We start from the raw sequence: 25,170 nt of genomic DNA on the forward strand, positions 1-25,170 counted from the left end.
CCTCAGTCCCCTCATGTATGAAGGATCTATGATCCTATCATTTCCTCACCACAGGCTTCTGAGGTAGGTTTAGATGGCATTTTTATCCTTACTTTTTATATTAGGAAATAGGTGAAATGTCTTATCCAAGATCACATAGAGAGGAAGTGGAAGTACCTGGTATTGAATGCAGAGCTTCTAATCCTACTCTAGCCTCCCCCCAAATAACACAAAACCTTCTGGCACCATCAGGATGATAATGAGGAAAATATGTAATTCTGCTTTATTTCTGAATTCCACAAAAGCCCTATGCAATCATCAGTAGTACTAATGTGAAAAGGTATTTTATAACTGAGACTAGATGACTCTGTGGACATTAAATGAGCAGTCCTAGATTAGAAGTCATGTCAGTTTCTGTTCCTGTCTAGATAAACAAGCATTCCATTTAGTCTGCAATATAAAGCTATAATACTATGTGGGTGAATGACAGGACTGGAATTCTGTTTCCTAGGTCTAGTGGGAGGGACATGTGGGGACATTTTCCAACCTAAAGAAAAATCTAACTGTTCCCTTAAGAAGCCTCCCAGTAGTGCATTTGCAAGTCCTTTAGCCTATGTTTTACTATTCAAGCAAAAAAAAAAAAAAAGTACCATCGTTTAAAAAATGCATGTTTTAGGGAGAGCTAGGTGGCACAGTGGATAAAGAACCGGCCCTGGATTCAAGAGGACCTGAATTCAAATTTGACCTCAGACACTTGATAGTTACTAGCTGTGTGACCCTGGGAAAGTCACTTAACCCTCACTGCCCCCCCCAAAAGAATACATGTTGTAAATTAAATGTTTTGATTAGTTCAGTACTAGGAACTGATCATAATTCCATATGCCAAATGTCTGATACCTTGTTGGTTCCAAGTATTTGTCTTTTCCCCAAAAATCTACTAAATGCATTCTATAATTATTTTTGTTTTCAGTCAATCTGACTCTGTGTGTAACATACATTTTCTTTCAAAGAGATATCATTTGAAGTGTAAATCTATACTTGGATCAGTAGAATATTTTGGTAATTTAAAAAATTTATTTATATTTTCTGTTTTTAATACCACCTTTGTTTCTAAATATCTCCCTAGCCATCCAATCAGCAGAGGGCCAAACCTTATAACAGAATAAAAAAAGAGAATGAAAGAGAGTTGTCAGGAAAACTTTCAGCTAACTACGAAGCGTAACAACTGGGACTAGCATTGTACACAGTTTTTCACACCTATAGTCCCCCACCTCTTCAAAGAGGGAAGGTAGGTTTGTCAGTGTTTTAATACAACTTGAAAAATTTGAACAAAATGAAAAAAAACACATCTGAATATAGTGACTAATACCTTCCCTCTGGTTAATACTGTTACAAGTCTCATAATACTTAGTTGTTAAAATGATGTAGCAGAGGATATGATATTGCCCCTATTTCCCTATAGTATTTTTTCTTTTTTTTTTTTCTTAGGCAATGAGGGTTAAGTCACTTGCCCCACATCACACAGCCAGTAAGTGTATGAGGAAAGATTTGAACTCAGGTCCTCCTGACTCCAGGCCCAGTGTGCTACCTAGTTACCCCTTCCCTGTAGCATTGTTTAAGAATATGCATTATATAGTGGTTGAACAAAAGCTCAACCATGTTAAAAGTTTATATCAAGTTGGGGGCAGCTAGGTGGTACACTGGATAAAGCACCGGCCCAGGATTCAGGAGGACAGTGGTGCTTGAGAATAGTGGGATGCACACTACCAGTCCCTTACTCCTTCCTTTGGGGTTAGGGAAAGAAGATATAAGAAGAATACAAAAGGTGCCAATCCCTTTAAAAATCTACCGAGCGAGCAATTCTTGCTATTCAGTGGTCAATACTCTTTGCCTTCACTCTAAATCCCACTTGAGGTAGGGTGAGGGAGCACTGTGCAGTACACAGAGACCAGCCAGAAACCTGTGGTTGCACAGGAGACCAAAATACATGTCCTGAAAAAAAAATGGTCACAGCATAGGCTCATCACTAGGCATGCTCCATGGGGTGGGTTCCAAGCCTCCATCACCTCTGCCTCACCACCACCACCACTACATATTCATGAATCAAAGTCAACCAGAATCTCCAGCTCTACCCAGATCGTTTTGTGTAATTAGAAACAGAACTAATCTAAGGAACAAGGAGTTAAATGGCTGCAGGAAAACTTTCCTCTTTTTCCTAAAATTCAAGCCAAAATTCATACCAAGCATTAGAGATGCAGAGTCATGAATGACCACTTGTCAGATATGTTATCATAGCGATTCCTTTTGTATGATGGGTTAGTATCATCTTTCAACACATTTTTAAATTGAATCTGCATTGTTAACATTTTTCCATCACTTTCTTAAGTCTAGGCAATCAACAAAACTATAAATCCAGTTTCAATTTGTAGTATTTATTCATTTTGGGAGTATAAATGTTCTCGCTGAAAATTTAACAATCAGCTCCCAAGCAAGTAACACCATTTACAGCCTGGATAAAGCATATCTCTAACTCAAATTCCAATGGTCATGTTCCACCATGACATTGGCAGTGCTTTTTCTTAAAACTTAATTTCCAAGTGTAAAGTCATTTATATTTTGGATAATTACCTCCAAGTATTTCCCAGACTTCTGTATTGGATAAATGATAGGAACTTATTGAGCTTAATTAGCATGGGGCATTGGGACATAAAATCTGCCTCTCTTCCTTGGAATGCCCTCATTCATCACAATTTAGAATTCCCGACTCCCTTCAAGGTCTATTTAGGTATCAACTCTCACAGGAAAGAAGAAATAAAATACAAAATATTTGTATATGTGTACACATATATGAGTCATTTGCTATATCAAAATGGTAGAGTTTCCAAATAGAAAGGGGTATTAGAAATAATCTAGTCTAGCTTATGGTAAAATGAGGAAAATAAGACTTAACAAATTAAAATGACTTGTCAAAGCACTTCGGTATGAATCACAACTCAGCTGCTTACTAAATGGATGACCTTGGGAAAATCATTTCATTTTCCTGGGCCTCAGTTTCTTCATCAAACAAATGAAGGGCTGAGGTCCCTTCCAGACCTAAATCTAAAATCTTGCAATTCTAAAACTTTTTCTAAGATCAGAGAAATGTTTAGTGGCAGTGCCTGAAGTAAACCCCAACTTTTCAAATCCATAGTCCAATATTCCTTCCGCTATACTGTGCTATACTGCACTGAGGCAGGTGCAGGAAGAAAAGAGAAAAGTAAATAAGATATATCCTCTTTAAATGCAATCCATTTCAGTTAAGAAAAGTTATTTAATGTATACTATATGTTGACAATCTAGTAAGTACAATAAGATATGTACATATAATGCAAATTAGAATTGTTCAGTGGTGTCTGACTCTTCGCGAACATGGCCATGGACCCTATTGTCCATGGGGTTTTCTTGGGAAGAATACTGGAGTGGTTTTTCATTTCCTTCTCCAGTGGATTAAAGCGAAGAGAGATTAGGTGACTTGCCCAGGGTCACACAGCTAGTAAGTGTCTGAAGCCAGATTTGAACCCAGGTCTTCCTGACTCCAGGCCCAGCACTCTGTCCCTTCTGTCATCTAGTTGCCCCACAAATTAGAATATTAATACAAAAAAGATCTAAGTTGTCTGAGAGCAGATAAGGCTATTTTGCAAAAAATCTGGAGGTGGGGTTGATCATAAAGGGAGTGCCAAAGAGTAATACTTTTGCAATAAATTAAGGAGGTGGGGTTAATCATATTGGGAGAGCCAAAGCATATGTAACATTAGAACACACAGAATTTTATAAGATTTAGAGAAAGGCTTCCAGTGTGTTGGGTTGTCTTCCTGTGGAGAGCTGATGGGAAGACATACACAAAGCTATCAGAGAATATATGCTCTTCTTTTCTAAGCAATTTCAAATCTTTTACTTTAATTACCATAGCCAGGAGCTAATGAAATGCCAAATTAGATTTATATTAAGTACCTGGCTATCGTGAAAGCTTTAGAGCATCTACTGCAGTCATCCAAAAATAATAAGACAGAAAAATGTTATTTTTCCTTGTTGTGCGTTCAGTGTTCTTCTTAAAAGCCTATTCACGTTTTTTTGTTTGTTTGTTTGTTTTGTTTTTTGGTTTTTTTTAAACGGGGCAATGGGGATTAAGTGACTTGCCCAGGGTCACACAGCTAGCAAGTGTCAAGTGTCTGAGGCCGGATTTGAACTCAGGTCCTCCTGAATCCAGGGCCAGTGCTTTATCCACTGCACCACCTAGCTGCCCCAGCCTATTCACGTTTGAAGAGACTCGGTTACATTATAATTCAAAATCTATCTTTATCTCTCTGCAGATACAACCTTAAACTGAAAGCACACAGAGATTCCTGGAACTGGAAAAGAGTTGACATAGAATTGAAGTAATAGCTTTACAATATTCAGGAAGGGGGAGGGGTGGAGGAGAGGGAAGATAAATTCAACGTATTCTAAAAACAGATGTGGGAAAATAGCAAAGATTCTACAAATGTAGTTTCCTTATAGAATCATGTATACTCTTACATACACCCACAGTAGGACATAACTTCTGACTGTGGTTTTAGGAATTGGCTTAATATTAAACATTTAAAAAAAACTCAATCGGGGGCAGCTGGTCTGGATTCAGGAGGACCTGAGTTCAAATTTGACCTCAGGTATTTGACACTTGCTAGCTGTGTGACCCTGGGCAAGTCACTTAACCCTCAATGCCCTGCAAAAAAAACAACCAAACAAAAAAACTCAATCACACCAAAAGTTGCATTGTGGTCGGCTAAATAGTGGGATAATGAAAGGTGGGTATATGTTTTCCACAATTACAAATATGGTTATCTGTCAATGTAGTGAGCTGCTGGTTTAAACATAGAGAAATAGCTTATGAAATACAATCTGGGAGTAACAAGGGTAAATTGGACATTGCAAAACAGAAGTACTAAAATATCTTAATTTCCCTATGTTAAAACCCAAAGACATGAACTGATCATTTAAATTCCTCAGGATCTACTTCCTTGGCACGTTCATAAAAGGGCAACATAAAAATACAATAATCAAGAAATAAATTGCCTCTAATTCTGATCAATTATTTAGACACAAATGAATTTGTTTCACAGTGCAGCACCCATACCAATCTATTCTGTAACCTAAATATACCTTGGTGGGCTATGTTCATATTTACTGTCAAGATGATATATTGGGAAGTCTCCTATTTCCAGGCATTGAAAATTCTTTGAAAGCCAAAATATAATAATGTGGTGATTAAACCTAATGTAAAAATGTTGAGTCACCAATATCTTCAGAAAGAGTACATTACACTAGTGATTATATATCTAGTACAAATCGAATGCATCCTTAGTAACGATAGCTCCACCTTTATAATGTGCAATTGATTGCTTGAACTTTGGAGGATTTTTATATTTATCCTGTTCAATGCTATTTTTATTAGAAAAGGCAGTGTGGTATAGTAGATAGAAAGATGAACTGAAAGCCAGGGGCCAATCCTGCACCTATCATATCCTGTCTGGGCAAACCTGGGCAAGTCATATCACATTTCAATTAACAGTTTCAGTGCTATTGGCAACTCCCCCAGGCTCTAAGTGGTAAAGAAGATGCCACCCCAAATCAGGAGAGGTTTTCCCACCATGAAGTTCCCTAATGCCAATAAAATCAATATTCCAAGGCTGACTTATTGGCTTGGACAAAGCATTTTAGACTGTTTAGATCATTTAGAATTCTGATTGTGTCATGGTATTTAGTCACTCTATCCAGCTTTACGCCATCTGAAGATCTGATCATACCTTCAATGTTTTCCTCCAACTAGACAAAATGTTAACCAGGGTAATTGTATCTACTGACAAGAATGAATACCTAAAATCCAGATTCTTATTTAACCTAGAATTGAAAATTCTCTTCTCCCTAGTTCAACTCACTTAAAACTCATCTAAGAGAAGAAAAAAAGAAGTCAGTGGTTAGAAGATAGAATCAATCCCAAAACACCATTAACAAGCATTAATTAAATGCTCACTATGTCTCAGGCACTGTGATAAGCACTAGGGATACAAAGAAAAAAAGCAAGGTCTCCCTTGGCTTCTTGGTTACCAAGAGAAACCAGTGATCATCAATTTATTGACTGCCAGCTTGCCTAATTAATCAATTGATTAATTGTTCTTTCAGAAACTCTGTCTCTTGGGGTTTCTCATTTGTCTCAGTGTATATGTATATACACAATACATATATGTGTGTATATACATGTATGTAGACATACATGTATTTCCTCTCCCAATTCAATGTAAGTTCCTTTAGGGCATGAACTGTTTTTACCCTCTTTAAGGAAGGCCTAGGAGGAATCTCATCAATCAGCCATGTCTTTCAGAGACTAACTGACCTTAACAGGGGTTAGGCCTTTACAGAAAGTAGAAGGAAAAAAAGTGAATCACAATTAATATATTTATATAATACTAATTTCTCTCAACACACATATACAGATACATGTGTCTACATTTGTTATGTAACTAAGAGAATTCAGTTAAGGGCAGCCTACTACCTCCAGTGGCAGTCCATTTCATTTTTGGAGAAATGTTATGAAGTTTTTCATTAAATCAAGCCTAAATTTGCTTTTTTAGACCTTCAACAAGTTGCTCCTTGTTTTGCCCTCTGGGGCCAAACAAAGTGAGCCAAATGCCTGTTTCATGTGATAGCCTTTCAGATAACCAAGGGTAGCTAGCATCCCCCCACTCTACCTCATCTCAAGTCTTCTTGATTAATAAATTAGAGCTTATCAACAAGGCATAACCTTGAACAGCTTTTTACTGAGATTCCACTATCAGCATGGCAAAAGATCAGAAATTTTTTAAAAAAGAAGTTGGGAGCAGGCAGATTCCTGGGCCTAGTGGAAATTTTATCCTAAGATAGAACAAAGAAGAACAGTAACCAGGGATAGGTTACAAAATGCATGCATGATATTTGATGTGTTTATCCATTGTGAAGAAACACTAACATTTACTTTTTTAAAAAAAGTTTTCTATTTTTCCTTTGTGTTTTTCTTTTACTTTTTTTTTTTTGACATAGGTTTTGGGTCAAGGCAGTGTGAGGCAAGGAGAGAAGGAAGAAGTCCAGATAGTTGAGAAAGAGGATAATGGCAATGCAGAGATAATAATAACAGCTGTGGAAAGAGGCCATGCCAAGAACTATGTGAGGACAATTCAGTTCTTACTGACTTATAATTCTAGTTAACTCAATCTTTAATCACATATTACATGGATTTGTTCCTTGCCCAAGACCCAACAACATGAAGAGATAACATTTTCCTTATGGGAATAAGTCAATCCCCTGCTTTGCCAAGGCTTTGCCCTAGAAGCAGAGGTGCCTTATACATCAATGACAAAAATGACCCCAAGTCTGGAGTTCTTGGTGACTGTCAGGAAGCCAAAATTATCCCCACTGGGCATATCAAACCAAGAACTAATTTAGACTTCCTTTATCCTGAACACCCTAAGTAGTGAAGCCCGAGCTTCACTTAAACACACTCTGTAGCATTGTAGAATTTCATCTAACAGGAATTATTTTAATGAATCTCTTGAGCATTCAATGCTTTTCTCACAAAAGTTTGGGAGGGGACTTACTTATGAAACTCATAGAACTACCTTTGATATTAACAAGTAGGTATAGTGGTTCACAACAAAGATTTTTCTTTTGTACTGTATGAACCCTAAAATGGAAATTCCCTGAATAATATGTCAGGTATGAGAGGCAGCATGACAGAATGAATACAGGGTTAGCCTCAGACTCAAGAAGGCCTTGGTTAAAGTTCTGCATCTGATATATCCTGGCTGTGTGACCCTAAGCAAGACACAACGTCTCAGGCAATTCTTCACGACTAAAAGTTGGAAGGCAGTCGTCTATCTGCATAAGTCTGAGCAATTTCCTAGTAAGAAGCTTCTTATGTGAGTAAAAATGGACCTTAGACAGGTCCAGACCAGAAAAAAAATGTGTTGGATAACTAAATCCTTAAATAAGAAAAGCAGCAACATTCTTCAAGAGAGTAGTGGCAGTTACTTACCTCTAAGGATGTAGTTTTGATAATTCTGGTCTGCCTCAGCTCCCACTTTTATTAAGCAAGTCAGACCTTCAGCCACGACAAATTCATGCACCAAATCCTTGTCATCCTGATGGGGAAGGGAGAAAAACAATGTCATACATGGTTCCTCTGGAGGTTACATGTTAAACCAAAATAAAACCAAGGAATCAATATTTTCACCATTATTTTTGTTCTATTTAAATGAATTTACTTAAATATTACCAAAGGAACTTAATAACCTGTTTTACTGTGACATTTGTGTTTATAAACTGGCTTGTTAGCCATTTTAAAAAAGAGAAGGCAAGTGAATAATATCTACTTTTTAGGAGCCATTTGTACTACCTTTGTTGGGTTTGTTGGTTTGTTTTGGTCTTTGAAACTGTCCCATTTCCTCCAAAGGTTCATGCTGGATTGAATATCTAGAGCCTTTTAAAAAATTATTTCTATAAGTAAGACCCCATTGAAAGGCATCATGGAGCAGCTGATAGAAGACCAGCCTCAGAGTCAGAAAGAGCTGGGTTCAGGCCCTGCTTTTGACACATACTGGCTATATAACACTGAGTCACCTATTTCACCTGTCATTATACCAAGCAGCTCTTTAAGACTGTAAACAACGACTTGTTAATCTGCATGACTGAAATGAATCTCAACACCAGAGTCCCCTTAATCAGTGAAATCACAGACTGGGGTTGTGGGGGGAGGGAGTCCATCTTATTTAAGTGCATATGAACACAATGAAGAGCTTACCACTCCTAGTATCCAAAGAGATATGCAGTATTCCTGTACTTTACTTGGTTACAACGCTTTTTTTTTCCAATAAAGTATATAATATGTGTTTTTCCTACTCTGTTGGTCATACTCTCCTGTTTATTTAGAGCTAGAAAAGACCTTAATGTGCCAGTGAGTCCAATCTCATTTTACATATGAGAAAATTGAACCTGAGAGAGTTAAAGTAACTTACCCAAGGTCACACAGATAATAAGTAACAGAGCCAAGATTTAAACTCAGGTCCTCAATTCAAAACTCTCTCCAATGGCCCATAAATAAGTAAGTATTCTGCAGACCAAAAGCCCTTGACTTTGTTCTGCATGCAGTGCAAATGGTGGGAACTGAGTTGGGGGTGGGGAGTTGAAGAGAGAAAGACAATGTTGTGTTCTCTATTAGTTTTTCCTTTCAGTAGCAACTGCAGTTCAACTCTCCTCACCTCCACTGTCCCAGGAGACATGGATTCTAGTCTCAGCTGACACCAATTAGATGAGTGATGTTGGCAATGATCAACTCTTCTAGACCCCAAGCTTTTTCATCTGTAAAATGTGGGGATCAGACTAAATGCAAACCAAGATCCCTCTTACCTCTAAAAATTCTATGGTTACTAAACAAGCTTTCTTAAGAAGTATTGTAGAGGCGGGGGCAGCTAGGTGGCACAGTGGAGAAAGAACCGGCCCTGGATTCAGGAGGACCTGAGTTCAAATCTGACCTCAGACACTTGACACTTACTAGCTGTGTGACCCTAGGCAAGTCACCTAACCCTCATTGCCCCGCCCCCCCCCCAAAAAAAAGTATTGTAGAGATGATTTGTACCTCACTCAGGTAGGTGATCTCTAATCTAAATAATATTCTATTATTCTAAGTCCTCTTTGTTGTCATTCCACTCTACAAATAAAGAAACCAACCAAGCCCCAAACCCAAAACTGCTTAAAGTCCCCAGTGACCTATAAAACACACATATGCACACACAACCATAACCACAACTACCACAATCAAAAAAGATCCAAGAGCTTGCTGAAAGAAAGGTGGAAAACTTCCCTTCTCTTCTGGATTCAAAGTACGTCAAAGAATTTCCTCTCATTTGCTAATTACTACTAACTGTTCATTTTTACTACAGAAAGCCTGGTATTTATCAGCCCTGCTTCCTCTGCAGATTCTGCATGCTGCACATTACAGTGGTCATGAGATGGTTAGCAGTGTATTTATTATAATGAATTCTATGAAAATCAAACTTAATTTAGAGGTTTCATGATAATTAAAATTGGCTTTAGCTGTATAACTCTGTTCTACTGATAATCTATGTGGTTGAACCTTTGTTGTTTTTATTGTTCAAACCAATCTGATGTGAACAATCAGGTATTAATTTTATAATAAATCTGTTCTTGTGGTAGAAATCTCCTTGGTGAAATGATAACTATCTAGAAATACTCTTTTCTGAACTGCTGTTTATCAACCTGTAATATCTTTAAGTATTTATTGAACTCTGACTTTCTACATCAGGTGTCAGAGCATTTTTGAAGAAGAATAAGACAAAGTCCTGACCTTTAAAGTAGTTTCCTATTTAGCTGGGGGTACAAACATGAAAGAGTAAAAACTAAGACAACAATATAAATCTAATAACATTTCAACTATTTGACAGAAGTGATGTCACAAAGGACTCCATAATTAATTGCTCAATAAAGAAAGCACACAATGAGGGCCCTAGGAGCCCACAGGTAACAAGGTGAGTTAGCCTCTATGATCTTAAATATCAGCCTTTTAACTCAGCCCCTCACCTTGTCTTTGTTGTTTGGTCAGTGTCCTACTCCTTGTGACCTCATGTGGGGTTTTCTTGGCAAAGATACTGGAATGATTAGACATTTCCTTCTATGAGTCATTTTACAGACCAGGAAACTAAGGGAAAAAGGGTTAGGTGACTTGCCCAGGGTCACAGAGCTAGTAAGTGTCAAGTGTCTGAGGCCGAATTTGAACTCAGGTCCTCCTGAATCCAGGGCCAGTGCTTTATCCACTGCACCACCCAGCTGCCCCCCCCATTTATTCCATTTTTAAAGCTCTCCAAAGAAAGAGGTCTCTTTCCACAATCCATTTCAATATTTATTACCCCCCCTCCAAATTGGAGAAATTATAAGGTTGGTCACTTTAAAAAGTTGAAGGAGAGAGGCAAGGAGAGCAAAGTTGGAATTTTCCCCTACTTTCCAGACTCAGATATTTATTCTCTGTTATGTTATTCAGATCCAATAATTCCACTATTAAGTCATGTTTACTGACTGCTTCCTTTCCATTTGAACAAGAGAGAAATTTACTGGAGATGCTTTAGAGTATGTTCATGCATTCATGCATTAGATATGAGATTGAGGGATATTATATTGCAGATTTGTTCCAACCTTGAGATTCTGTGATACAATAGCCTAAGATGAATACAGAAGACATCTCAACAGGAATGAGCTCAAATGGAAAGTTCTGATGATGGAATCATAAATTTATAATCCCAAAGAGGAAAGAAAAAAGAGAGGCATTTGTCAAAACAATGTGGTTAAAAGTAGTTCCTAGATGTGCTCAGATTTTCAAAGGTCATATACAGAAGCTGGATGGAGGGACACATAACTGAGGGCTACTTTTCAAAGAGTGGCATACCTCTTTAAGAATATTAGCAGGAAGGGGCAACTAAGTGGCACAGTAGATAAAGCACTGGCCCTGGATTCAGGAGGACCTGAGTTTAAATCTGGCCTCAAATAGTTGACACTTACTAGCTGTTTGACCCTGGGCAAATCACTTAACCCTCATTGCCCCCCCCAAATATATACATATGTGTATAATATATTATATATATGTATATATATTAGCAGAAAAGCTAAAAGCAAAAAAATATCTTAAGCTTCTAAATAATGCTATAAAGACAACAAAAAAGCCTTGTAAGGTAAAGTAGAAGCAAGAAAAACAGTAAGGGCTAGATCTCACCTGACATTTAGGTGGATTTGATAGTATTAAGAGACAATAGAGGGGCAGCTAGATGGCGCAGTGGATAGAGCACTGACCCTGGATTCAGGAGGACCTGAGTTCAAATCTAGCCTCAGACACTTGACATTTACTGGCTGTGTGGCCCTGGGCAAGTCACTTAACCCCAATTGCCTCGCAAAAAAAAAAAGAGAGAGAGAGAGAGAGAGAGAGACAACAGAGAGGAAGGAAAACAATGTGATTTTAATTTTGCTTCCATGATCTCTATCAAATAAAATTATCTTCAGTCAATGAAGAGTAATTAATGCATAAGTAAGAGGAAATTGGAGTCCCAAATAGGTGATGAGATAATAAAAGATCATCTAGCAGCTTTAAATGAGGTCATGTGCTGGCCCAGATACATTTTATACCAAGCTAGAGTAAGACCTTATGAAATGATAAAGATGAACTGTGGAATTGGGGAAAATATTTTCTGGAAAAGTAAAAACAGGCAAGTTTTGTCCTAATTTTCACAATGCTGATTATAACTCCAACATGAATTTTGAGAGAGGGAAGGAGAGGGAGAGAGGGAAAGAGGGAGAGGGAGAAGGAAAGAGAGAGGAAGAGGGAGCTGACACTATATTCTGCTGCCTAGTTTGACTCTATGTGAAGTGTCATTATCAATTCTGGGCATTAGATTGGGGGGGGGCAATGAGAGTCAAGTGACTTGCCCAGGGTCACATAGCTAAGTAAGTGTCAAGTGTCTGAGGCCGGATTTGAAATGAGTTCTCCTGAATCCAGGGCCAGTGCTTTATCCACTGCACCACCTAGCTGCCCCCTGGGCATCCCATTTTATGAGCTACACTGATCAACCCGTTTAAGCATGTACATAGGAGGACAAGCAGAATAGTGAGGACACTAGAAACCATGACATCTGACAAATGGTTAAAAGATTGAGGATATTTAGTTATTTGTATTAAGCACCTACTATGTGCCAGCTACTGCATACTGGGCACTACATGATAACTGTTTTTAAATATATGAATGGCTATCATATGAAAAAGAACAGATTTATTCTGTATGACTCTAAAGGAGAGTCCTAGTAATCACTCTTATAAGAAGACAGAATGTGCTTTTACAGAAGGAAAAACTGATTAAGGGTTCAAGCTTCCTAAGAAGAGAACAGGCTGCCTTGTAAGGTCATGAATTCACTATACCCAGTCGTTTTCTAGAAGAAGCTGGGCAATCATTTACAAGTATTGGCGAGGGGATTCTTGCATGCACAAGAGTTCACAGAACCTTAGAGCTCATCTGGCACAATCTCTTCATTTTGACCCATGAGGACATTTCAGATGAGGAGGTTAAACCGACTTGAAGACAATGGGGTTCTCCTGCTCCCCTAAACATAAAGTGACTTCTGGATACCTCACTGCATTCTGTGCTCCCTAGGTAGACCTTTTGGGAATCCTTTTCTTCCTTTCCAAACAAATCAAATCTTTTGTTCTATTTACCCAAGGCCTTTCTAATTTCTTGAGCAAAAGTTAGCTAATCTTATGTCAAGGGTTACTTAGAATGGGCCCACCCTCCCATCTGTGGAAATTTCTGCACATTTTAACAAGCGGGCTTCTAGAAACAATGCCCTAGCCCAAAGAGTAATTATGAAGATGAGAACTGATGTGGCTGTGACTGATGTGGTAGATGTTTCTGGATAGCTGTTTATTCTGAGTGCACATAAAGGTAGACTTGTCTGTGGTTAACTGATATAAAGCTAGCTATAAGAGAAAGGAATTCAGTGTCATACAATAAAAAGAATGCTCAATTTGGTGTCAGAGGACCTAGTTTCTTTTTTTTTTCTAATTTTAATATTTTATTATTCCTAATGACATATAAAAACAGTTTGAGCCTTCATTTTTTACAATTCAAAGTTCCAAATTCTCTCCCACCCTCCCTCCCTTCCACCTTCATTGAGAAGGCAAGTAGTTTGATAAAAGTTACACATCAGCAGCAGAGGACCTATTTTCAAATATGTGCTTTGCCACTTACCATCTGTGTCACCTTAGAAATGATACTACCTCTGAGGGAGGAGGGGTGTCTCAGTTTTTTCCAGGAGAGTTTGATTACGGGTGGTACACACTTCTAATCCCAACTAACAGGGAGGCTGAGGTTAGAAGACTCTTTTCCATATGGGAAATGTGAGCTGCAGTAAGCTCTTCAAAAGGGGTGTTATGCTGTCTATCATCAATATGGTGAGTTCCTCAAGGGGTGAGAGACACCAGATTGCCCAAGAAGTGGCAAAATAGACCAAGTTGCAAATGAAGTAGGTCAAAGGTCCCTTATCTATCAGAAGAGGAATCAGGCCTGTGAGTAGTCCTTGAATATCTAGCCTGGGCAAGATGAGGAACCAGTATTTTGATGATGATATTAATGATAAAATGAGGAGACTGGACTAGATCATTTCAAAATTACATTCCACTCTAAATTTACAGTCTAAGATTCTCTATATTTCTGTACATTTCCTGTATAAAGCCATGTCTTGGATTTAAATATGTCCAGGATAAAATTGAGGTACTTGGCCAAAATTATAAGAACAAAGCAAAAATAAAAACCTCAGTGATGTAAATACTAGAACTCCTAATGGGATAATGGAAGGTTGGTGCTAAAGGAACCGTCAGTAACTATGGTTTATCTCCAAAAAGGAAAAATAATTTGAAATAACTGGCCTAATTCTCCTGACCCTACATGGAATTAAGTCTTTATTTGAAGTCTATAATATTTTTTAAATTACATGGGTGAAGGACCAGGGCTAAATTTGGGTAGGCACTAACGACGTCACCTCTTGAACCAAGAAACCATAGGGAAAGCTCTAATATGTTATTCAGGTGGGGGAAAAAAATATGTGCAATGCCCTAAAAGTAATGAAAGACATCTGTGCTTAATTCAGTCATTTGAGATAATCATGGCTTTGGGAGAAAGAGAAAATGGGAAGATATCATGAATTTTTGGAAAATTACTTTACACCCATAAGTAAAAAGGAAATAAAAAATAATTTTCTCTCCATCCATATCCCTTTCCACCACCATATGTTAAAAATGAACATTTAGATGAGCTCATGTCTAGTCAGAAAGTTTTTCCAAGCATATAACAAATGTTTATTGCCTTAACTAAAATGTCAAATCACACATGGCTTCATTGTGCAAAAGTAATGTCTAGTACTTTCATGTAATATCTCCAGCTAATCATCAAAATTAATACTGTAGACAATTTTTACCAACCGGCAGAGGAATATCTGTGAGAACAAAAAGCAAGCCTTTGCTATATAGGTAAATCTGATGTAGGCAAAAAAATAATCTTACATAAGTAAAAAATACATAGGTATTTTTTAGTACCTCACTGCTAACAATAAATTATTTTGATTAGAATCTGGGGTGGTCCTAGTTTAGAAATTAGAAACCTTGACTTCAGTAGATCTGACTTTTACTCAATTAATACAAGTTGTTAACCTGACTTTTCTCTATAGATGATAATATTTGCCCATCAAAAGTTTTTCAAGGTTAATGGAAGGACGAAAGTTTTATTAAAGTGGTTTAAGATGTCAAATGAAATATAAAATATTTAAACAAAATTAATGATTATAGAAAGAACATGGCATATTGGATAGAAAACTGGCCTCAGAGTAAGGAAGACCCAGGTTCTAATCATTTCTCTGAAATTCTGGGTAACTCATTTAGCCTCTTAGTGCCTCTGTAAACTTTCTCAGATTATAAATTGCAGAAGAGCTGTAAATCTGTATTGGTGGTGGGAGTTTTCTCACCAGGAATTCTCTTCACCAATGAAATCACAAGTAACATGAAAAAAACAATGTTTATGGTATCAAGTCCCAAATCATTGCAAAGAATCCCCAGGGAGTTTAGCTTAACTGTCCATATGGAAAATACCAACTGAATGAAGAATTGATATTATCTAAATTAAATTGAATATGACCATACGATCATTTGAATGGACCATAAAAACTAGTCCATCAGAAGATTTGATACAGGGACTGCAATGGACAATGAACCGAGACTAGAATTAACTAGCAGGAAGAGGTCAGGTTGAATGGCTTTGAAAAAAGTGTGAAGTGATTTTATTGACACCAGCCTTCTTCCTGAAACAAAGGCCTATCTTGCTTATCAATGTTCTTTCATTAATCTCATACAATTTTGAGTTGTGGAATTGCTCAACTCCAAAGAATTAAAATTACAGATTATCTGAAGGAAGACGAAGAGATCAATGATAGGCATGAGCATGCAGCAACATATTAATAATGAAGAGTTGAGCAGGAAAAGGACTGTAAAAGATTTTATCAAAGACATTGAAAACTTGAAAAGGAAGTAGTCTGGTCAGGGAGCAAGTGTAAGAGATAACTACTGGTCCATTGGTCCATGGGTCCACTGGTATTCACACAACATCATGGTCTAAAGGAAGCGTCTAGAATAGGAAGCACTGAAGAGCAAACACAGGCAAAAATCACATATGATGAAAAGGTGTGAGTAGGCTGCAATCTGCACTGTCAGAGGAAATGCCCATATTGCTGAAATCACAGGCCCATTAATATCATGTGAAAGGCACTGTGCTGGTGGGCACTGCTGGGATAAAAAGACAAGTAAGGCATGGTCCAGGCCCATAATTAGCTTATAAAAATAGCTGTGGGGATGACAATCACAAAAGAAAAAAATATAGTACAAAACACAGTGAAAGGAAAGCCATAAGTATGAATGAATGTGTGCTTATTATGTGCAAAGCACTCTGCTAGACATTAAAGAGACAAATAGAAAAATAAATCATCCCTCTTCTCAAGGAGATCACATTCTAATGGTGAAGTAATAAAAAGCTATGGGAATCCAAAGGAATAAATCTATCCAATTGGGAGTGTGTGGAAAGGCTTCATGAAGGACATGACATTTGTGCTGGTCCTTGAAGAACTGATAGGATTTTTACAAGTAGAGGTAAAAAGCATGAGAAGAGATATGGAAGAAGGGAATTTTGGCCCATGGAATAGCTGTTGGCTGGAGAAGAGAGCATATGTAAAAAGTTAATATGAAATAAAGTTGAAAATGTGGGTAGGTGTCAACACAATAGGTGGACTTGAATATCAAATTAAGGAATTTGGACTTTGTTAGGAAACATAGAGCTACTAAAAGTTTTGGAGCAGTAGAATATGGTGGAGCAGTAGAATATAGTGAATGAACATGACTAAACAGCATAGTGGTACATAGTTTTAAAAGATTTTTCATGTCTTTCCAAATTGTCTATGTCCTCAGAAAAACTAGATACCCAAATAAAGGGTGAAGACACATACTGGTATGAGATTAGGTCGTTTTAAGTGAACCTGACCTTCCATTACAACTATTTGCTCCAAGCACAGGAGAATAGGGAAAGAAAACCTTGCCTCTATAACGATAGAAGGGAAAAGTTCAATATTGACATTCTGAGTACTTGACTAAAGTACTTTACTAAAGCACTTTAGTACTTTCCTAAATTACAGAAAACTTTTCCTATTTTTTCCTAGAATGAAGTACAAATCTATCTGCTTTTAAGTTTTCCAGGCAATTCAGCTAACACAATTTAGCATTCTCCAACAGAAAATTAATTGTCAAATCTTTTTTACCTGAAATATCTGCTTCAAGGAGAAAAGAGCCCGTCTTAACTCTCGTCCGCTAGAGTTGTACAGCTTTTCTGAAATAAACAATATAACAAATAACATTAATTTTACTTCCTATTAAGGCACACTGATGATTTAGGTTTATCATAAGAATTTCTACTGAAAACATAATTAAAACAGAGAAAGGGCATATAATTTAGCCTTCTAACAACATACAGAAATTCATATTGAAGGGGCAGCTAGATGGTGCAGTGGATGAAGCACTGGCCCTGGATTCAGAAGGACCTGAGTTCAAATCTGGCCTCAGACACTTGACACTTACTAGCTGTGTGACCTTGAGCAAGTTACTTAACCCCCATTGTCCCTTGCAAAAAAAAAAAAAAGAAAGAAAGAAATAGAAATTGAGTAAATTTAAAATTGAGTAAAGGGAATCTTATAATTAAGGTTGGGATAAGGAGATATTTAGTTGATCATCTGTTCTCAAGCTTTCAACTACCAACCATACATTAACAACCCCCAGATACACATCTTTAACTTTGAAGTGTGTCTCTCTGTCTTTCTCTGTCTCTCTCTCATCCTCCTTCTCCTCCTCTCTTACTGTCATTTCTCTCTCTCTCTCTCTCTCTCTCTCTCTCTCTCTCTCTCTCTCTCTCTCTCTCTCACACACACACACACACACACACACACACACACAGACACCATTTCCAAATACTTCTACCAAAATCAGAATTTTTCAATTTTTTCCTCAAATCATCACCTCTTTTCACTTCACCTGTTATTTTCATTAAACCGCTATTTTCTCGGTCTGTGTTTTGATGACTCCTTCCTTCATGCTCCACATTAATCATTTAATCAACAAAAGTTGTTTTTTTTACTACCCATCACTGTGCTAAGTAAACACAACAGGCAAAGCAGAGAAGTATAAGACAAACATGATACCTGCCTTCTCAGATCTTATGACCTCACAGGGAAGATAAGATTTCTATTATACAATTCCAGAACAATATAAAGAAATACATAATTAAAACTACAGAAAATTTAAGCTAAATAACCTAGAGATGAATTTCAATAAAATGTTAAGAGTTAAGCTCGTTGTCCAATGCAAATATTCGTGTGTTAAACCTCTACGAGGAATGACAAAAGAGGAACTCTGCAGGACAGAAACGGCAAATGGATTAGGGGCAGCCTCTCCTGTGACAGGGCCGCTAGGTGGCGCCATAGTGCATAGAGAACCACCTGGCATCAGACACATGCTAACTGTGTGACCCTGGGCAAATCACTTAACCCTGTTTGCCTCGGTCTCCTCCTCCGTAAAATGAGCTGGAGAAGGAAATAGCAAACTACTCTAGTATCTTTGACTCAAGTGGGGTCACGAAAAGTTGGACACAACTCAAAAACAACTAAACAACAAATCATGTGAAAAAAAACAATAGGCAAAGCATGTAATAAAAATGTTCAGGTGATAGATAAAGTCCCCATTTAACAGCGTGGATCTCGTGGGACCACCAGAAGCTAAACAGAAGACTGAAAACTATCCAGATAAAAATGGAAATAGCAAGTACAGGATGAAGGACGTTCAACTTCGGTATATGTGTGCTTGAAATGGGATGCGATAACAGATGTGTATATGCACATAATTAAGTGTTAGGTTATGTGGTATTAACCATATGTACAATTGTGTTAGATTTGAGAACCCCAGGGGGAGGCAGACAGCTGTGTGAATTGAAGACTTTGTGTTTGTTCAGCTGTCCCCAGTTGCTAATTACTGCTCCCATCCCTCAAGCAATAAAAGCATTAAGGCCTGTCCTTGATCATTTTTGGTGTGATCTTGCTCCTGAGTGTTTTTATGACAAAATATACAATGGTTATCAGTAGAACCAGGGATGACAGAGAGATAACACAGCACGATTCTGTGTATGGATGTGTGTGACCTGTGGTGCCTGAATACCTGAGTTTGAGTGGATGAAAGAAAAAGAAATCAAGAAAGAATACAGTGTGGATCATTTTGAATGGCCAGTGGAAAATGGCAATTTGGAAGGCCTTGGGGAAGGCAACTTGCATTTCAATTTGGAAAACCAGGGAAAGAGTAGGAACTGGAACTGCTAGAGACTGAGGTCTTCCACTATAGCTTTGAGCCCTAAGACTCTACATATTTGGCTTCTGGTGCCACCCCACAGAGCAATATCAGCATCTGGGAAGTCAAGAGGAGAGTACCCTAGCAGATGTAGCTATGAGACAGGCAAAGTTCTAACCCCCAGCAGTCTCTGAAATGGGAAAATAAAGTGTTCGGGGAGACACCAATGAACCCAGAATCTGGATGTCAGACATGGCAGGAAGAAGGGTGAAAAGGGGAGGTAAATTGGCATCTAGAAAATGGAGAGTTCAGTGTGACTTGCTTTAGTCTAGGAATGCCTCAAGAGAGGAGGTGGGCTTAAAAAGGAATTGTGGGTAGAGCTGGGAAATAACACAAGCAAAAGATTTAGAGGAAGGAATTAGCCCATTGGGTGTACTGGTGCACTGGAGTGGTCTGTCAAGTTTTGTGTCTGTATTCTCTAACCCTAGCCCATGTACTAACTGAGCTCCCCATCTATTGGCTTAGCCATGGCCTACTCCCTGGAATCACTCCTCACCTTGGGGTATGATGGTGTTAGAATGAGCCTGACTTTTGTAGTTTTCTAGCCCAACATCTAGGCAGTTTGACAGTTCAATCAATTAATCAATCAACATTTATTAAGTGCCTGCTATGTGCCAGGCATTGTGCTAAATGCTTGACAAATATTACCTCATTTGATGCTCACAATAACCCTGAGAATGCTATTAATATTCCCATCTTACAGTTCAGGAAACAAAATGGTGGGGCTCAGGGGCATATAGCTAGTTAAGTGTCTGAGGCCACACTTGAACTCAAGAAGATGAGTCTTCCTTACTCCAGGCCTGGTACTCTATCCACTGAAGCACCTAGTTGCTCCATGAGCCAGGTACTGGGTGACTTATTCAGAGACATATAGTTTAGGAAAATTCTAACCCAGACCCACTGATTCAAAATCCATTTTTATTTCCAATCTATCAGAAGCAATCTTTACTTTAATTCTCTCATTTTACATGAAGTAAAAAAAGCCTGAGGGTCAGAGATCAAAGTCATAAATAAATCCAAGGTCCATATCCTTTCACTGTCAATGACTAAGCTCAAAAATTCCCTCCCTACAAGTTTTCCTTAATTATAGCCCTACCTTGGTCCTTCTAATCGGTGATTCCTTCAGCATTTAAAGGGTCAAGTGATTCAGAAAAATACAGTAAAAATAATTTTTACCTTGTGGCTAGAATTACTCTGTAATATAGCTTAGAGGGTTGATGGAAAACTTGACCTTGCAACTAGATTATAAACTTCTTGAAGGTAGAAACCACATATCTGATCTTTTGTATAAACTTCAAGACAAAAAAAAAAAAGCTTGAACATTCAGTTCATACTTCCTAAATAGTTATGATTTTGGTTAAGAATAAGTGATTCAACAATGGCAGGAATGACTAATTCCTAAAAACAAAGCATAAAAGAGGCTCACAAGGCACCATGACCTTTCCAGATGAATAGGGCTCATTCATCGTCAAATATCAACGAATCCAAAAACGTCTTGATAAACCAAAAGAATGACACTTTCATGGAAATCTAGAAAATACCTTAACTACTGTTAAATTCTGAAGCTAGACTGAGAGAGGAAAATGTAACCAGTTGGCTGTCTCTCTGCTAGATTCACAAACAATGGATAGCTCTGGCTGACTTCCACCACTCACAACATACCTCAGATTCAAGACAAGTAGGTCTTTGCCAGGACCACCTATACTAAACCAGAATGCTTTACCAATGAATGGCACATGTCACAGATTGATCATATGAAAATACAGGGTGTGGTGTTAATAAGACGACACTCAAAGAGGGGGCGATATTTCCTTCATTCCTTTCTAGGTTAGGCTACCAGTGTTGTCAGGAAATGCAACCAGTTTGGAGTGACTGCTTACAGTGTGCTTTGGGGCTCAATCGGGATTTCTCTCTGAATTGGCATTATTTAATAAACAGCTATTACTACTACTATTAATGATGATTAGCATCTATATAGCACTTTAAGGCTTGCAAAGTGTTTTACAAGTGTTATCTCATTTAATTTTCACAACAACCCTGGAAGGTTGGAATTACTATTACCATACCCATTTTAGAGAATGGAAAACAGAGGCTTGCCCAAGTGACTTGCCCAAGACTGCACAGCTAGTATTTGTAATAGAATTTGAACTAAAGCATTACTGACTCTAAGACCAACACTCAATATGCTATGCCACTTAACTGCCACATTAAGAGGATAGTTCATGATCCTTTATCAATGTCTTCATTTTCTACTGTCCCCCCCCCCCCCGGGGCCTTCATTTCTCTCTCTTCCTTCCCAAGAATAAGTTATAACTGCGGAAATGTCAGCAGAGGATGAAGGTATGATCATCTTCTCTAACTGAATAGCCATTAGGGAACTGTTTTTTTCCAAAAAGCAAATTCACTTTTGTAATAGGTGGGTTATTTATCATAAGTTCATGCATCATTCATTTATTCCTCCTGCAGAAATCAAAAGAGGACACATTAATAAATCTGTCCCCACTAATTCTTTGGTATGCTCAGTCTTGGTCTCGGTTCTAATTGGTACCACTTAGAGTCCCCATTTACTTAAAAAAATTTTTTTTGGCAGGGCAATGAGGGTTAAGTGACTTGCCCAGAGTCACATACCTAGTTAAGTGTCAGGTGTCTGAGGCTGCATTTGAACTCAGGTCCTCCTGAATGCAAGGCCAGTGCTTTATTCACTGAGCCACCTAGCTGCTCCCCATTTACTTTTATGAGAGCTTGTACAAAACTGTCAGCAAACAAAATCCAAATTCCTTAAAAAAAATACAAGCAAAAGGGACTTTTTCTCTATATGTTTAAAGTAAAAATAATACAAGAATATTTATTTTAATCTGAATGTTGAATCTACCTCAAGAAAAGAGGTAGGACAATATGACTAGTTAAAATACTCTGGTTAAATGAGGGCCAAACATAGTAATTTTTGTCGGTTTGAAAGTCTACCTAAACCATGGCTTTTATTCACTTTCCCAGCTAAATTTAACAAAGATTTATTAAAGGCATATCATGTTTAAGAAAATATCCAATTTAATTTTAGGTAAAAATTTTATTTTTTTAATAGTATGAAACTCCCTTTATCTTTTGTTCAAAGCCTATTCCCTTTCCTGGGAGCAGCTAGGTGGCACAGTATATAGAGCACTGGTCCTGAAGTTGGGGGGACCTGACTTCAAATCTGACCTCAAACACTAGCTGTGTGACTCTAGGAAAGTCACTTAACCCCAATTGCCTTAGACATCCGGGGGGCATCTCTAGTTGTCCTGATCTATATCTTGCCACTGGACCCAAATGGCTCTGGAGGAGAGAGTGAGGTTGGTGACTTTGCACAGCCCTGCCTCACTTAAATCCAATTCACTGAAAGTCATGACATCACCTCCTGATGTCATGGTCCTCTTCAAAAATGAAGAACAAACAAGAACAATTCCCTTTCCCATTATATATTCCATAGTTCTCTCCTAATTTCAATATGCTATTTCTATTTCAGGTTCTGAAATTTCTTTTTAAAATGTGCCACTTGAAGGCAACCTTTGGTTCAATGAACATCTGTTATACATCTATACACATTCTATCCATTCCACTGGGCTGACTTTGGAAATTCATCTATAACTGATCTAATGAGTTGCTTAGAGCAATTAGAAGTTAAATGGTTTGTCAAGAGTCACCTATCATCTATGTATCTATGTATCTATTTTTCTATCTCTGTATCTATCTCTGTATCTCTGTATCTCTGTATCTATCTATCTATGTATCTATCTATGTATCTATCTATCTATCTATCTATCTATCTATCTATCTATCTACCTACCTACGTACCTATCTCTAGCTGTCTGTGTATCTATCATATATCTACCTATTGTGCAATTTAAGATTCTAAATGTGGATTCTAATCTGTTCCCCCAGTTTTTGAGGAAACTGACTAAAATCACTGATAAAATGAGAGTTTAGGTTTTTAAGGGTTTATTGGAAAATAGAAAGAAAAAGATTGAGAACAGAATTCCAACAGCCTGGCATTCCTATCTTTCCTCAAATTTCCTGTGAAGTCCTCTGCCACCACCACCACCATCAAGTCAGGAACCCAAAAAGAGAGAGAGCTCTCCGTGCAGGCCCTCTTTCCTCCTTCCTGTCTCCTCCCAGAAAATAGGAGGCTCCTCAAGTTGATTGGCTGGTAGCCTTGATAGACAGCACCCATGAGCAAACGTCATTTCCTGACGCCAAGGAAAAGCCACATGGCCTTGCCCTCTGAGGCATTTTCTTCCTGGTGGAGCTTTCCCACAGCAAGTTTCCAGTAGGTGGCATCATTCCAATCATTACACTATCAACCTACCTATCTCTATCTATCTATCTACATATCTATCTATCTGTCTGTCTGTCGGTGTATCTATCATCTACCTATCAATCTACCTACCTACCTATCTATTTATTTTATCTATCTATCATCTATCTACCTACCTATCTCTATCATCTATCTATCTATGTCACATGTCAGAGAGGAACTTGAACTTAATTCTCTTTTTCATAGCCTGGCTCCAACCCACCTTTCTGGTTTCCTCTTCATAATATGCTACTGTCTAGCCAAAATGGCCTTCTTGTTCCTCACACTACATTCTACTCCTTGTCTGGCTTACCTTATATAGACACAGGCTGTCCTCATGCTTGAAATGCTATCCTCCTTCACCTCTTTACCTCCTCACCTCCCCTAAGGTACTTAGATGGTGTAGTAGATTCAGTACTAAGCCTTAAGTCAAGAAGATCTGAGTTCAAATCCAGTCTGAGATATTTACTAGCTGTGTGACCCTGGGCAAGTCACTTAACCTTTGACTGTCTCGGTTTCCTCACTTGTAAAATGAGGATGATGATAATAGCACCTACTTCCTCCTTGTTATTGTTGTTTGTCCTTTGTTCTATAAGAAGACCATGACATCAGGGTGATGTCACAGCTTTCACTGAATTGGATTTAAATGAGGAAGTGCTGTGCAAGGTCACTAACCTTACTCTTTCCTCCAGGGTCATCTGGGTCCAATGGCAAGATATATATCAAGACGACTGGAGATGGCCACAGATACTTAAGACAATTGGGGTTAAATGACTTGCTCAGGGTCACACAGTAAGTGTCTGAGATGAGATTTGAACTCAGTTCCTCAACTCCAGGGCCATCACTCTATCTACTCCACTACCTAGATGTCAACATCGACCTCTTAGGATTGTTATGAGGACTAAATAAAATAGGATTTGTGAAGTGCTTAGCACAGTGTCTGGCACAAAGTGGGTTCTAAATAAAACATCTTCCTTCCTCTCCTCTGAGAATCCCTAGTTTTTTTCAAAGCTTGGCTTAAGGGTCACCTCCTATATGAGGCATTCCTGATTGTTTCAGGAATGCCTCCCCAACTCCATAGCTCCCTGTATTTACTTTTTCACACATTTTATGTCTTCTTTTAAGAGACAATCACATTCTCCCCTCTTCCTCCTTGCAGGCAGGGACTTTGTGTATCCTAGAGCCCAGCACAGTTCCTGCCACACAGTAGGTATTTAATAAACAATGTTAATTGATCTATTGATTGGATTGTAAATCTGGCCCTCTAATCTACTAAACTGCCT

General features: G+C 38.1%; 1 protein-coding gene across 5 annotated transcripts in view; it reads right to left on the bottom strand.

The window, feature by feature from the left end:
- FHOD3 (formin homology 2 domain containing 3) overlaps window positions 1–25,170 on the bottom strand; it is a 712,282-nt gene that overhangs the window by 341,815 nt on the left and 345,297 nt on the right. For all 5 annotated transcript variants that reach the window (XM_043977896.1, XM_043977898.1, XM_043977897.1 and 2 more), the window contains exons 4-5: window positions 17,430–17,497; window positions 8,063–8,168 (exon numbers count right to left, since the gene is read on the bottom strand). In XM_043977896.1, coding sequence (XP_043833831.1) covers window positions 8,063–8,168; window positions 17,430–17,497 — 174 coding nt within the window. The remainder of the gene's footprint in view (window positions 1–8,062; window positions 8,169–17,429; window positions 17,498–25,170) is intronic.

The sequence above is a fragment of the Dromiciops gliroides genome, chromosome 1 (assembly GCF_019393635.1).
Source record: "Dromiciops gliroides isolate mDroGli1 chromosome 1, mDroGli1.pri, whole genome shotgun sequence".
In the NCBI taxonomy this organism is placed as follows: domain Eukaryota; kingdom Metazoa; phylum Chordata; class Mammalia; order Microbiotheria; family Microbiotheriidae; genus Dromiciops; species Dromiciops gliroides.